Genomic DNA, 15,083 nt, shown 5'->3' with positions numbered 1-15,083 from the left:
ATTCATAAACTCTTACTGTGCATGTAGTAGCAGGACTGTTACCAGAGTATTGAATATTTACACAATTAAAAATTCTTCCCCTGTTAATACTATTTAACATAGTTAAGATTTTTTATACTTCCCATACCATACTCCACTATTCTTTCACTGCAGTTTATCTATATGTTTCCAACACTTTGCTATGCTTTTCGCACATCTTCCGCCAGTGAACTTGTATAAAGGGAGCATGTATGTTTAGTTCACAGTGTAAGAAGTAAGAAAGTCATTTCAGGTGGGAGGAATTGCACTTGCATGCCTGCCGCTCAAGCTACCTTTAGGGAATGTAAACACAATTTAAAGGCCAGCGAGGTCTGGTTGCCAATGAAGCAGAGTGCTTAGAAGGAAATATGTGGTAGAATGTCGTAAACAATCGCCCAGAAATCAGTTTAGTATTAAACTGAACAATATTGAGGGACACTGCAGCTGTTAGGACAGGAAGTATCTCAAAGAAGTTATTTTCATAGGGACTGGAAAACAAAACATGTTTAATAGACACATAGAACATAAACCTGGCTTCTTAACAGTGTTTATTTGTTTTAACAACAAGCCAAAAGATTGTTTGAAATGTCTTTTCTCTGCCTTTAAAAGCCAACAAGCCCTGATACGTTAGGTGATATGTTATAGCTATACTGCTTACATTTGTAACTACCAAAGTTTTACATATATCCTTATCTTTAATTCGACTAACATTCTCACAAGTTCCTTATTGATTTGCTGCTGATGTTTTTGTAAGTATTCCCTGGTAAACTATGGTAGTATTGCAAACCATGACAGTTTCTTGGACACTCATAGTATAACAATGACTGTGCATTGCAGTGTTCTGAAACCCCCTTGTCTGACAATGAAAATATGTATGAGCTGAACAATTGACTGTCGTGCCATATACCAAACATGGTGTAGCACGGTTGAAACATGATACATATATATATGGGTGTTACAGGTAATAAAGCACATCTGATCTCTCTGGCGGGGTCATATTACCTGTAACACAGGAAATAAATACCTAAAGCAATTAGGGACTCGTAGCAATGTTGTTATGTTAAAGAATTGGTTAATACAAACCTTGAAATCACATTAAAATACAAAATAATTTTCTTAAATATTGAACAAGAACCTAGACTTTTCTCAGCTACAAGCATTTGAAAACCCCATATATATTTGACACTTCTATAAAAAACTGTTTAAACAATAGATTTGGGTGTATTTGGCTTATTTCCATCTTTTAAACCCTTAAAAACTGATAACAGGAAATAATTATGTTTTGACCATAAAACACTTGCATATTGAACCCAATGATGGCTGTGTGTCCATTCTGAAAATTCCAGCAAATGTTTGTGAGCCTGAGAGACTACTAAGAGTTGGTGATTTAGCATAAACATGAATGTGTTTATTATTATTATTTTTTTTTTTTTTTACTGAATATGCAACTGGTATATAAAACCTAAAACCACTGGTTCTAAAATACGATCGTGCTGTAAAACTGAAATTGGCTTGAACATGGTTTGGCAGGTGCCGTATACCAAGAAGACTGCCAATGGTTAACCAAATGAGGGTAGACCTTGTTAATAGTAAAATAAAAAAAAATTAAAATACAAAAAAAACACATGCAGTTATAAAAATTGATATTAAGTGAGCCAGCACAGCTACCATCTCGGAAGATGGCAATTGCTGGAATTCTCAACAAGGATTGAGAGATGTGATCTTTGAGAACTGTAGAATGCTGAATACCGTTGGGGTATCTTTAATTCCAGCTCTTTAATTCTAAATAACAGCTTGTCTAACCACCCTTGAAGGGGAGGTGATAGGAAAGCATGTTTTTCTCTACGTGTTTTGTTATACGGTTCCAGAAACACAGAATGGGAAGAGAGTGCTTGTGATTCTTCTCAAATGAAGTATTCCTTCTTGCTCTCGTCCACAGCCTCTTGAAGGGAGGGATCACACTTCAGGGCTGCGTCTGCGTTCTCTGCGAATTCGGTGCCTTTGGCCTCGTTGGTGTGGTAGGTGCCCTTGTGTTGGTACAGGTATCGCATAATCACCACCAGCAGACAAATCAGGACCAACACTACAGCACCGATGACACCTGAAAGAAACACAAAGAGTAGCCTCTGAGTTTATACTGCAGATCTATGAGGTTTTGTAAGGGTTTTATAGTGTTGTTGTGTGAGCAATGCCCCAGATACAATGGGTTTGATTCTCAAAGTTATTTTAGTCCAGATCTCCATTAGCACTCTATTTGATCCAGACAAAATGTTCACTGGTACATTTCTCTTTAAAAGTTAAATTTTTTAACCCCTGAATTAAAAGAGATTATCAACACTATTCTTTGAGAAATCAAATGACTCAAGTGTACTATGTCCCCAAAATATGAAAAGACTGTGTAAAGCAAGTGTTTCCATGTGGACGTGATTGGAATGGTCTACTGGAAAGTATAAGAAATGAGCAAACAGAAATTCAGAAGCACAGACTGTGTAATATTTAAGTGTTGATGTTTGATTTGCTGCTTTTATATTGTCAGTGTAAATGTATTTGAGTGATGTCACAGGATTTTCTTTCAGAAAGCAATTGTGTGAATACAAATTTGGAGTTAAACGCTTTTAGAATATGCCCCTATGGAACTTATTTCCAAAGCTTTTAAGTCTTTGCGTAACTGCTTTTTTTTAAAAAGCAGAAAAACATGCGGAAGGTATATTTGTATGTGGACTAGTTTATGTTGTAATAATAAAATACCTTATTTGAATTCAAGTCATGTAGAACCCATCTTGATCGAAATAATGAGACTAGACAAATGCTTCTAGTGAATACAAAGGAACAGTTTTATTAGAAATAAAACTAAATAAAGGAAAAATTTAAGGTGAAACCACTAAACTAAAGAATTAACTATACTAAACAGTACAGAAAACAAAGTTTAAACAACGACACCCCACTCTCACTGGTTGATTAGTGATCCAAAGCAATCTATTGGAGATTCCCTTAAAGGTTACAACTGCATTCCTAACAGCTATTTAAGATGAAGGTTAGTCTTAACAGGGGTATCGTTAGTAACACAAATATTTACTTTCTTTAATATTTGATAATCAAAGCATCGTTAAATCAGTCTCATATATATAGTTGTGGTTCAGAAGGCAGTTCTCACTCTTGTGAGATAAAGACGCACTTTGCATCCAGACAACCTATTGAGAATTATCTGTTATCAAGACAGCTAAATTTGGATTCTAGCCTTAAACACAGAATGATAATTATCTTGTAAAACCCACACCAATTCATATAAATCACATACATACAGTTACTATAGTGTTCATTAACTTCAAATCATGAATTAAAAGCAATAATACTTTTCTTACATTCTACCTAAAACAAAACAAAATATTACTTTAAGGTCCGCTTCTTCTCGAGTTCATAAGAGGATTCAAACACTACTCATTGAATACTTAACGGACATTCGCTGCCTCCTCCAGCTTATCCGTGTCTTCAACAACACAGGTGCTCAAAGACTCTCCGCTGGCAAGGACAGGTCCAAGTTCCGGGATCTGCCTTCCTTGCATTTCGTCTCCACTTCAGGGTACGAAAGAAATGTCTTTGCAAAGAACAAGAGTCATTAACTATTTAGGTATTCCACTGAAACAGCAATTCCTCCGCCAATATGTGCACTCATCGTTCAGTTACATCTGGGATATTTCACTGCAAAACTCCAGCACTGCTAGCTCAATAAATTTGAATATCTTTCAATTTATGTCGACTTCAAATGTTCATCCAACTCTTTCTCTGGTGATCAATCGGGGCTAAGTTAGAGATTTGATTATAAGTACTTTTAGGATTTTAGACGTCTTACGCAGTGGACTCCCACACCAAGGCAAACACTAGAATAGTTATCTCGTATTAGTGTCCAAAAACGGTATCTCTGTTCTAGCTGGTCGCAGGCTGGATCTCCAGATCTCCAGGTCACAGTTCAAAGACTGGTTTGTGTATCAGAACCTTGGATTAAATGTCGGGAGCCCTGTTTGAGTGTCGTGCTCATGCTTTAATAATCTTCTCTTTACCCTTGTGATTGGATAGTTTGTCTATTTTGGGCGGTGCCTGAATCCATGTGGAATGCTTCCCATTGGTTGTTCTCATTCCGATGCGGCCCCTTGTTCTCAATTGGTCTGCTGTTTCGCTCCCTGTCGGCTGCATTTATGAGATGGACTGTTTCCTGTCCTAGGTGTCAAAGCACGCAAAACTGTCTGCCTTGTACCCTCTGCAAAATACTGATGGTATCAAGTGACTCATTCAGCTGATGGTGGAGATAAGCCACTTGTCCAGTATTTAGTTTCCAACTCTTTTAAAAGCATTCTTTGTCAGTAGGGGATTTTGTGACCAGAAACCAGTAGACACAGAGAATGGCTTAGGACCCCCCTTTGTATATTTCAATTCTGTTAATTTCATACACAGAATGATAGTATGACCCACTCTGACACTACATATAGTAAAACAATACCAGGTATCTGAATATTGATGTGGCAATTTCTCCTTAAAAAAATAGAAGCTAATTAGGAAAACAGGAAATACATTATTTAAAGATTTATTTAAAGATATATTTTTTTGTAGTGTGTCTTATTATTTTAACCCAGATTTTCTCCCCAATTTGTAATGTCCAATTATTTTCCCCCTCACAGCAGCAATTCCCCACACAGCTCAGGAGAACTGAAGGTTCAGTGGGTGTGCTCCGACCCCATTACACCCAGGAACTCGAAAACAGATGTCAGCAAGCTACTGACCTCTGGAGGACAAAGGCCAGCCCTGCAGGTGACTGCTTTTGAGCTCACGGAGCGCCTGGCTAGCGAGGGTTGACTGTACAGCAAAGACCGGGAACTTTGCATAGCCAGGACAGGGACCTGCACTGTATGAGTCAACCTGCATACCACACTGCTGTGCTTTAACCAGGTGAGCCATGCTGGGACCCCTATTTAAAAGAGAGATTTAGTAATGTTTTGTGTGCATTAAACTTTCAGCAGTCTAGAACAGACTGATTATTTACCTCCAATGATTGCTGCATCTGTTCCATCTTCATTCTCTCCAACACCTGCAAGAGACGAAAACATAAACACAGTTGGTAAGACATTGCCAAGGTCTTTAATGAGACAAACTGGAGTGCTTTTCTTTTCTTTCTGCTAATTGGAAAACAGAACCACTTTAAAAGCACCTGTCTGCTCAGTTGGCAAGGCTGAAACATGATATGAGTTTCCTTTACAAATACTGTCCAATTTGGGTTTTTAAAAAGCCACAAATTAAATAATAATATTTTTTGCCAGGTTGGTAAGTTAGCTCCCTTGAGAAATTACAGTTGCTGGAGGCAACAAAAGTAGGTAACATAAACCTGGTCAAACTATTGCTGTCATTAGCCCAATAATCCAGATAGATTGTTTTGTTTTGATGAGGAAGTCATCTTTGAACAACAAGGGGAATAAAAAAAAAAAAAAAAAAAAAAAACTTTGCCTGCATCGAAACAGCCTTTATTGAAACTGTAAAAAGAATGCAATGTGACATAGACTTCTGTACTTTTATAGGTTTCGACAATTATTATTATTTATTTCTTAGCAGACGCCCTTATCCAGGGCGACTTACAATTGTTACAAGATATCACATTATTTTTACATACAATTACCCATTTATACAGTTGGGTTTTTACTGAAGCAATCTAGGTAAAGTACCTTGCTCAAGGGTACAACAGCAGTGTCCCCCACTGGGGATTGAACCCACAACCCTCCGGTCAAGAGTCCAGAGCCCTAACCACTACACTGCTGCAATTCACTTATAATTCACTTATAGCCCTGAAAAAACCTTTCCCTACTACACTAAATTATTAATCATATAATATTTGCTTTGGGAGAAAAGCCACGTCTGCAACCAGTAGCTGGCACACACTAGGTAACTAAAAGCATTTGTGCTATAACTCTATAGGCCCATTTCCCGTGAGGAAAAAAATAACTGTATTGGATCTTAATGAAAATGTTCTAATGAGAGAAATCTAGTTATATTAAAGTTTTAAGTCTATGTCAGCCTTCCTAGCACAGAGACTAAAGAGCTTTCTGCTGTGCTAAGAGCCAGGCTTTGCTTAGAAGAGTAGACAAACATTTTTTTTTTAATATTGCTCAACAATGGGAGAGAGTTCATTAAAATTCATTGTAAAAAAACATGAAATGAGAACTAAGACAGGACAGTTTCTTTTTTTTGTCCATCACTGTTGCTATTCATCCACTATGTATAAAATAAATTCAGCATGGAGAATCCGCTATGAATGAATGATTTATTGATTGCAATTTCGGCCTCCCAGCGTGTGACTGGGAGGCCGAAACAAAAGAAGCGACATGGGAGAATAATACACAGAGCCTTTATGCGCTTGCTGATGACATGTTGGTTAGGGGTGGATTCTCCTTGCCGAAAAGCTTACAATTCTGTCTAACAAAATAATTACATACATCTTACGAATTTTGCACTTCCATTACCTACATACAGTACCGTAGGTCTGAAATGGACAGTTTTGAATGAAACACTTATAACAAACATGTATTTCCATTTTTAAAACTATTTTCACTGCTTTTTGTTTTGTTATACTGTACTTGCACTTCCTGGGTCATTCGACCTTAGCAGGGTCTTCTGGGTCATGGCATGTTACTGGCTGAAAGCATGTCAGTCAATAACAAGAGCGGCAACACTATCTAAAAGCATTACCATCAAACAGAGGTACATTTAACCAGGTGTAGTACCAGATGTCATGTTTTAAAATAAAATAAAAAAAAACACACAGAGTAAAATGTGTCTCTTTTGAGAGATATAAAATGAAGTGCACAACAGGTAAGATTACTGGAATCATTTTGTTCGCTACAATTACTTTAAACTTCTTTTTGCAAGATTTATCATTTTGGAATGTGAAGGTGAAGTATATCACTTGCAATGCTATGTACTCAAACAGTGGTATACCAGGCTACAATCCAGTTAGCGTCAGGCTGGGACATTCTGGGTGTTCGGTTTTTCAAAAGCTAACCTTTTAATGCTGGTTGTAAAGAAATGAGAAAATGCTAGTTTTCTACAGTTAGAGCTTCAGTTTCATAATGTATAAAGTGGGAAGGCTTTATATTAATTTGTATTATTCATTAATCTAGTTGTCACATTTAGAAAAGTCTTATTAAATATTGAGGTGCTCATGAATGGACCAAACTACAGTGTACTCCTTTTATAAGAATCACATCCGTCACAGATGATTTGATTCTTATAAGCAGTGTGGAGTAGTGGTTAGGGCTCTGGACTCTTGACCGGAGGGTCGTGGGTTCAGTTCCTGGCCATAGTATGCACACTACATGTATTTTTAGTTATAATTTTATGTGCACGATAATGTTCAAAATGTACCCAAACAGGCAGGAAACTAATGGATCTAAGTGCAGGTGTACAGTTTTGTCAGCTTTTTTTTTTTTTATAACAAAGGCACTTAGTAAATGCTCCTACAGATCGATCAATCATCTGTTCGCACCTCGTTACTGAGTGATTACTGAGTGACTACTGTACTGTGTGCTGAGAAACTGACACTCTGACAGCACCAGACGGGATTACAGAGAAGAAATTCTGTCAGCTGTGTCACCTTGCTGACCACGGACCTCCACGTGTTTATTTTATTGTTCATTACATGTGTTGTAATGAACAATAAAATGGTGGCTGGTTTGTGGAGTTGGGGGTTACAGCCTGTGAGTGATTAAATAACTGAATTTCTAGCTACAGCAATTAATGTACTCATGTACACACGCAGTCTTCACTAAAGTCCCAATTTAAAGACAGTATGTTTCCCTGTAGCCCTCAGGTTGAAATTGTTAGCTAGGTGGCTACATTTTGTTTTTAAAATTAGCAGTGGGAGAAAACCTCTTCAGCAAGTACAGTAGAATCTGCCAGAACTGACTGACGCTGAATCTACTTTGGTTACTAATGAGAGCATAAACAATACAAAAGAAAAACGGGGAAACACAGATCTTTTCAAGAAAGCTGGGGGATTTTGTGTAAATGGATTGAATATGTGAAGGATCGCCTTCTAGTCTGTCAGAGCCGCCAGTGACTATTTTTTACTTTCAAACGCTGCAATAACAGTTCTGATTGTGAAGCATACACACTACAATTTGAAAGAACAGGTGATTTATTTGCACTATGTGGGACCTTATTTTTCCCATTGGTGCTTGAGCCCTGGAGCACCCATGAAGTTGCCACCTATGCACCTATTATCAGTGATTAAAGCCTGGTTTCCAAACAAACTAAATATCGCTCTCTTTAAGGTGCACACTATGATTGTCGCCCTTTAGTAAATACGGTGTGAATAAAGCTAATCTCATTATTCAGAGCAGGGTGCCTCATTTAAATCATTCATTACCATACAAATCACATATTCATTCTGATTACCATAATGTGGCACAATAAAATCAGTGTGCTTCATACAATGCCACTATTTCACACGAAAATGAATACAATTGCAATAGTAAATACAGAAATAATCAACGTGCACACTAATTGCAATTATGGTGCGCCATAATGTTTAGTGCAATCTATATTCAAACTACTTGTTTAAGGAATCGATTCCCACATCCGCATGTAAACCAGGTTTAATGAGACTGAAGTGCATAGAATCAGAAGCATTGTTTAACATGTAAACACAACACATTTGACTCAAAACAACAAATTCCTTGTGCATAAAAACATAGTAAATTAGGAAGAATGGAAAGTAGTGTTCTGTTTTATCCACCATTGCTGTCTCCAAATTACTTTACAACCACCATCTCTACACTTGAGATGTGTAAACAACTGAAAAGTCAACAATAACTGTAGGTTGGGGGTAAACGGAACACTACTTTGTATTTTAGAAATTCTGCAGGGAACTCTTTATTTGATAATGGCCCAGCATTTGTCCATTCTTATGGTAGAAGCTGACAGGAAAGAAGGCCTTGAAGGTGGGGGAAATGTCACTCTCCAGGAGAAATGATCAAGGACGTGCAAGACTATCTAAAAGCAAGGCCAGTAAACAGAGATTATAATATCATGTTTTACAATGAAAATATGTATCTGTTTTGCAAAAACATACTTTCTAAGATAAGAAACATATTTGAGTCCTATATGTGGAAAATGTATGAATTATTTAGTTAGCTAGAAGCACTTCATGCGGGGCGGCTTTCTTATACCAACAAGATCAGCAGACTACCAGTCTTTCTGTTTACAGACATTTAGTCAGCACAATAAGGACTGTGTGTGCCTGAGAGCGGAACATGTGCTCTGCTGTGCTCCCAGAACTGCAGCAGCACTAAATCACACATAGGTCAGGACTGTTACTTCCCCTGAAGGACACAAGCCGGCCTCATTCTACACAGTTCTAACAGTAAGAACATAAGAACATAAGAAAGTTTACAAACGAGAGGAGGCCATTCAGCCCATCTTGCTCGTTTGGTTGTTGGCAGCTTATTGATCCCAGAATCTCATCAAGCAGCTTCTTGAAGGTTCCCAGGGTGTCAGCTTCAACAACATTACTGGGGAGTTGGTTCCAGACCCTCACAATTCTCTGTGTAAAAAAGTGCCTCCTATTTTCTCTTCAGAATGCCCCTTTATCTAATCTCCATTTACTGAGCACTGTAGCTGAACTCCTGACATTTCGAAGACAAGGGTCTGTAAAGATGATATAAAAAGTCTTCTCACATTTCTTATGGTCTAATGTTTTGGCAGCTGCTGAGGGTATCATAGTAGTTTTTGTGAAAATAAATCTTAAACTGTCCAGATCCTGTTAACACAGGAAGCGAGTGTTTTAAGAATAAAAGTGAGCACAATTTTCTTTCTGGTGCTACCTCATAATAAGATCAGCTGAATATGTATATAAAATACACTGGCTTTCTGTATCACAAAGGTCTCTTTGTCAGGTAAGAAGTAGAAACCGAGGTAATGAAAGTTCAGTTTCATTACCTCAGTTCAATTTAGCCGAAAGCATAATTATTTTAAATTCAGCTGCTCCTAGTAAAATGCGTCTTTGTTTCAAAATACTCTGTATGACAAAGGCCATCAAAATTGCAATGACAAGTTTCTTTTTTTGTATTCTTAAAGTATATAATCAGTTTGGGTTTTTGACATTTTTTGTTTTTGTTTGATTTATTGTAAAGTGCTTTGATGGGTTCCATCATGTTATTTTATTCTTTTTATGGTTTTTATTGTTAAGTGCCTAGGGATCACTTGTGATGAAAGGTGCTATATAAGTGTACATATTATTATTATTATTATTATTATTATTATTATTATTACATATCCAATAGATTGTTGAAAGTTAGTCTAAAGATCTAGGTTCCTTAGAAATAAATGTTATATTACAATTAATAAGTTGTATTCTACACAGTATACACAACAGTTTTAATTTCGACACAATCTGTCAGTTACTATATGTTTCATACTTTATACCGTCACACTGTATTGGTGTTGCCTGTCGTGTACGGTGTATGGCAGTCTTTAGTCTGTAAAATTAAATAGTAGCAGCACAACAATGTCTCTGATGTTATGATTGTTTTCGTAAATCATTTAAATTGCACTCTAAACACTAGATGGCGTGGCATACATTTTTTAGTCTATTGAAATGTGAACCAAAAATCACAAAAAGTCAGCTTCTGACAATTGTATCCCAGGAGTTAGAGATGAGAACAGTGACACATGAACAGGGGTGGGCAATTCCGGTCCTGGAGGGCCGGTGTCCCTCCTGGCTTTTGTTCCAACTGTGCTCTAAATTACTTTTTAGACCAATAATTGGTAATAATTGGTCCAATTAAGTAATTTAGGGAAAAGTTGGAACAAAAGCCACCGGCCCTCTAAGACCGGAATTGCCCACCCCTGCACTAGAACCTATGAGGACAATCGATAGCACACACTTTTTTTGTCAAAATGGAATCCTTGACATAAGCCCATAAGAAGCAGACAGAGAGAAGTTGCAGCAAGTCTCTGATTTATTGTGAAATATCCAGGATCTTTTGGTCATACATAACTCTAGGCAGGTTAGTTTCAGGCACACACATACCACTTCCACGTTACTGGATTGTGAATACAATTACCTCCACCTAACCCTCACACTTCATCCCTAATGCCTGTCTCGCTCTGTCCTGCTCCAACTTAGTTTCTACTCTGTTGGGGAAGGAGATACGTTCACAAGAGGGGAGTGGTTTCAACAATAACACCTTAAAGTAATTGTTTCTAATGCAAATATTCCCAAAACTAAAACTCCAGGTTAATTGAACCTGGGAAGTGCAAGACCGTCTAAAAGCATCGCTGCAAACAGAGATTTCATGTTTTAAAATGAAAATACTTTTCTCAAACATGTGTTTCTTTCAAAATTGCACATTTGAGACCTATATAATGAATGGATGTTCGAGGCAGAGGAAATGTATGGAACTATTTTATGAGAACAATTACTTTAAATGCACAGCACAAATTTAGAATGCAATGTATTGTGTAATAACTAAATGCTGCATCCAATCAGTTTGTCAGGATGGACAGTAGATAAGATGTAGTAGATTAGGAAAGAGGGTTGCTAGTAGCAGCTGGGTTTGCAGGTGTTTCCGTTTCCTGCACAATGTTTTATGCAGAACGTGTTAGCTGGTGTTTCAGATTTATTTTTCAAGCACTGCACTGTTTGGGTTAAATCCCATCTTTTCTGCTGATTAAACACATGAGCCGCAGGGAGCAAGGTAGCATTGACAGTGGTGTTTTAGCGAGACAATCGAGCCTTCTCATTTGGTGACCTCAGTTCAAATCTAGCCTCTCAAGTGAAATGCATTTATTTTAACTGTAACAAAAATGAATTAAGATCTTGATTGAAGTTTTTAAAATTTTAAAAGGAGTTGACAAAGTTAACCCAAACCAGACTTGAAGCGCAACATAGAAACCAGGACAGAGGATACCGTTGGAAATTAGTGATATACTGAGGAGAAGGTAGGAGACACTTATTTACCTAGCATTGTTGTTGATGCTGAATCACTGGGATCCTTTAAGACCCGACTAGAAACCGGACTAGCAGTGATTGGCCAAGCAGTTTATAGGAAGGGGGAGGAATAATAACAGAGTCTGGATTACAGGCACTCCTAATCAACACCAGCAGGCTTTCTTGGTTTGAGCATTGCCCCATTGCGTTAACAAACAGGTCAAACACATTTAACTATCAGAGGGGAAAAACATATAATTCAACAAAAATATTTATTAGACATCTAAGACGTGCATACATAAGAGTGTCGGAATTAAAACAGAGAAACTGAAAGGAAGGATTTAATACAGACCTTTTTCTCTTATCAGTACCTGTCATGTTTTTCAGTTTCAGTGACACCTGCTTTGTGGTATATGAAAAACAAATAAGAAAGCAAATTGTACTGAATGAATTGCCTGCTGTCTCCAAGTTTATTTATATAACAAGGATATCAGTAACATACACCCCCTGCCACAGCTGTAATTTCAAAATGAGACCTATCGCTATGATGAAAAAGTTGATGACCATGATATTTATCAAGAGTAAGTAAATAATAATATAGAATAATGGCTATGTAATGTTTAATTGCACATTGATAAGTTCTCCAGATATGTGACATTCAGACAGATAGACAGACAGACACTTCCATATATCCCCAGAATCTGACATTCTCAATAAACTTATGTTAAATAATGTTAATACCAAGTTTCATAACTATTGGATTAGTAGTTCTTGAGATATATGTAAAAATGTAAGTATGACATACAGATGGACAAACAAAGACCTCCAATTATCCCCAGAATCTGACATTCTCAATACATTTTAAAAAATAAGGTTAATATCAATTTCCAAGACAATTGGATGAGGAAAAAGCTGTGTGACATACAACTGTCCACTATACCCACTTTCCAGGGGATTTGAGCCCCTCTGGGGGGATAATGAAATTGCTGTGGTAGTAAACTAAGCTGAAGCATCTACAAATTTAATAACCCTGGTAGACGAATAACTTCAGCCAGACTAACCTTATGTTATCATCCAGAAAACATTGTTGTTTTCTGAAACTTGGTGTCTCCACGTGCCTGTCCCTCTTCCCTGCTTCCACTCATGTGTGACACTGTTCCTGGAAATGCTTAATACAACTGATGGCAAGGGCTAGATGTCTCAAGTTTTTTGATGACATAATGGGGTTGTTTTGTTTCTCACTGTTAACTTTACACTCTGAAAAGCTCAAAAGCTTTTCTCAAACAAAACAGCCCTAATTACTGCTTACCAGTGCTCTATATTTTGAACCATCCCTAAATGTGTATATACCACAGTGATCCTTAATTAAAAATTAACGCTTTAATAAAATAAATAATTTTTTTATTCCAATTGAAGATGAGGGCTTCTTATTTTTCTGGAAACCTTTAAATATTTACTACACTTGGTAGTTGACTGTATGCCCTTCATAGAAATTAATTATTTGATGATTGTCTACAGCTCTTTTCTGTAGAACTGTACTTAAAACTTGGCTCGTTCTGAAGGCTCGTTCTTGAGCTGAGATTTGATGTCCTCCATGGATAACAATAGCGAAGTCATTGTATTTTATCTTGCTCTTAATTAATACTTGTACTGTGATTCTTGAAATGTATTTTTGTTTACGACTGTAAGTCGCCCTAGATAAGGGCATCTGCTAAGAAATAAATAATAATAATAATAATAATAATAATAATAATAATAATAATAAAATAATAATAATAATAATAATAATAATATATCCTGGGTTTCAGAACTTCCCTTTTTTTAGGCATATCAGATTACCTGGTACTAGGAGTTTGAATGCTCAGGCACCTTATAAATTTGCTCATAACTCATCACACTTATCACAATATGAATAAGTCACTCCCCCAGTCGGTAGGTTTACTAGTGTACTATAAAGAGAAAATTGGGTTGCTTGTGGGATCTGAGGATGCAATCACTGGTCTCAGGTCCTGCACATTCCTCATTCCTCCCTCATTTCAAACACAAACCTAATGCACAAGATGTCATCTTCATTTCCTTGAATGAGGCTTTAGCTGGTAGAGAAAATACATATTGATGTGTGGCTGGCTACATACAATAATAAATGCAATACTGATAAATCAGGATATTATTTCAAATGGCCTTATCAGGGTTTTCCCCTCAGGCCTAAGATCTGAGAATTTAATATAACAATGGGCCTCTGATGTTGTCTCCAGAAACCCTTGTTTGCCGAGCTGTATTGTTCCTAGCTGTTCTTATACAAGTTTACCATGGTATTTTTGCACTTTTACCATGCTTTCTCCATGGTAATACCATGCATTAACCATAATTTACCCTGGTTTACCATGTTAATAAATACGCTTTACCATACCTCACTGTTCTTTACATTGCTTTGCTATGCTTTACCATGCTTTCACTATGCTTTATTACGCTTTGCTATGCTTTACCATGCTTTCACTATGCTTTATTACGCTTTGCTATGCTTTTACTTTGGTAAACTTTTATAAGGGTACTTTGGCACGATACTCTGTTTTATCAAGTGAACTGTTACAGGACATGTGTTTCTGCCAAACTTTATTACACACGGTTCAAACTATTTGGCAGGCCACAATGTGATTTGCTTTTCTTTTGAAAAGCTGTTGGTAATAAAAACAGTTTGCAGGGAAGAATGCATGGATAAGACCCTGTTGATATTGTGGTGGTGTGTTATTCTGCAGTTGCAAGGTATGCAGTTACCATAGTAAAAACTTATTTTAGAGGGTAAAATGAGGAATATACAAAATACATTTCATTGATTGACTTGATTGATTTGTTGTTATGTGTCTAGGACAGCCCTGGAAACGTGACCCTGGTATCAGTAAATCTATAGGCTATAAATAAATATTGTTTTTGATACAACTTACACATTTGTTTAGATGATTCATATTTCAGTTCAGGACACAGCATTTGAAATAAATAGTATTTATTTGATGATTATGGAGTATGGTACAAGATAACACATTTGGCCTCAAACTCATTTGGATGTAATTGAAAAAAGCTGGTAATTGGGGACAAA

The 15,083-nt window shown here is 36.9% G+C and overlaps 1 protein-coding gene across 2 annotated transcripts in view; it reads right to left on the bottom strand.

Moving 5' to 3' along the window:
- Positions 1-504: 504 nt before the first annotated feature.
- LOC117412557 (glycophorin-C) overlaps positions 505-15,083 on the bottom strand; it is a 65,964-nt gene continuing 51,385 nt past the window's right edge. For both annotated transcript variants that reach the window (XM_034021027.3, XM_034021036.3), the window contains exons 3-4: positions 5,054-5,098; positions 505-2,119 (exon numbers count right to left, since the gene is read on the bottom strand). In XM_034021027.3, the coding sequence (XP_033876918.3) occupies positions 1,923-2,119; positions 5,054-5,098 (242 nt within the window). In that variant the 3' untranslated portion in view covers positions 505-1,922. The remainder of the gene's footprint in view (positions 2,120-5,053; positions 5,099-15,083) is intronic.

Source organism: Acipenser ruthenus, chromosome 10 (assembly GCF_902713425.1).
Source record: "Acipenser ruthenus chromosome 10, fAciRut3.2 maternal haplotype, whole genome shotgun sequence".
Classification (NCBI taxonomy): Eukaryota; Metazoa; Chordata; class Actinopteri; order Acipenseriformes; family Acipenseridae; genus Acipenser; species Acipenser ruthenus.
Note: the sequence above shows the minus strand (reverse complement) of the source record. Positions and strands in the feature narration are given on the sequence as shown.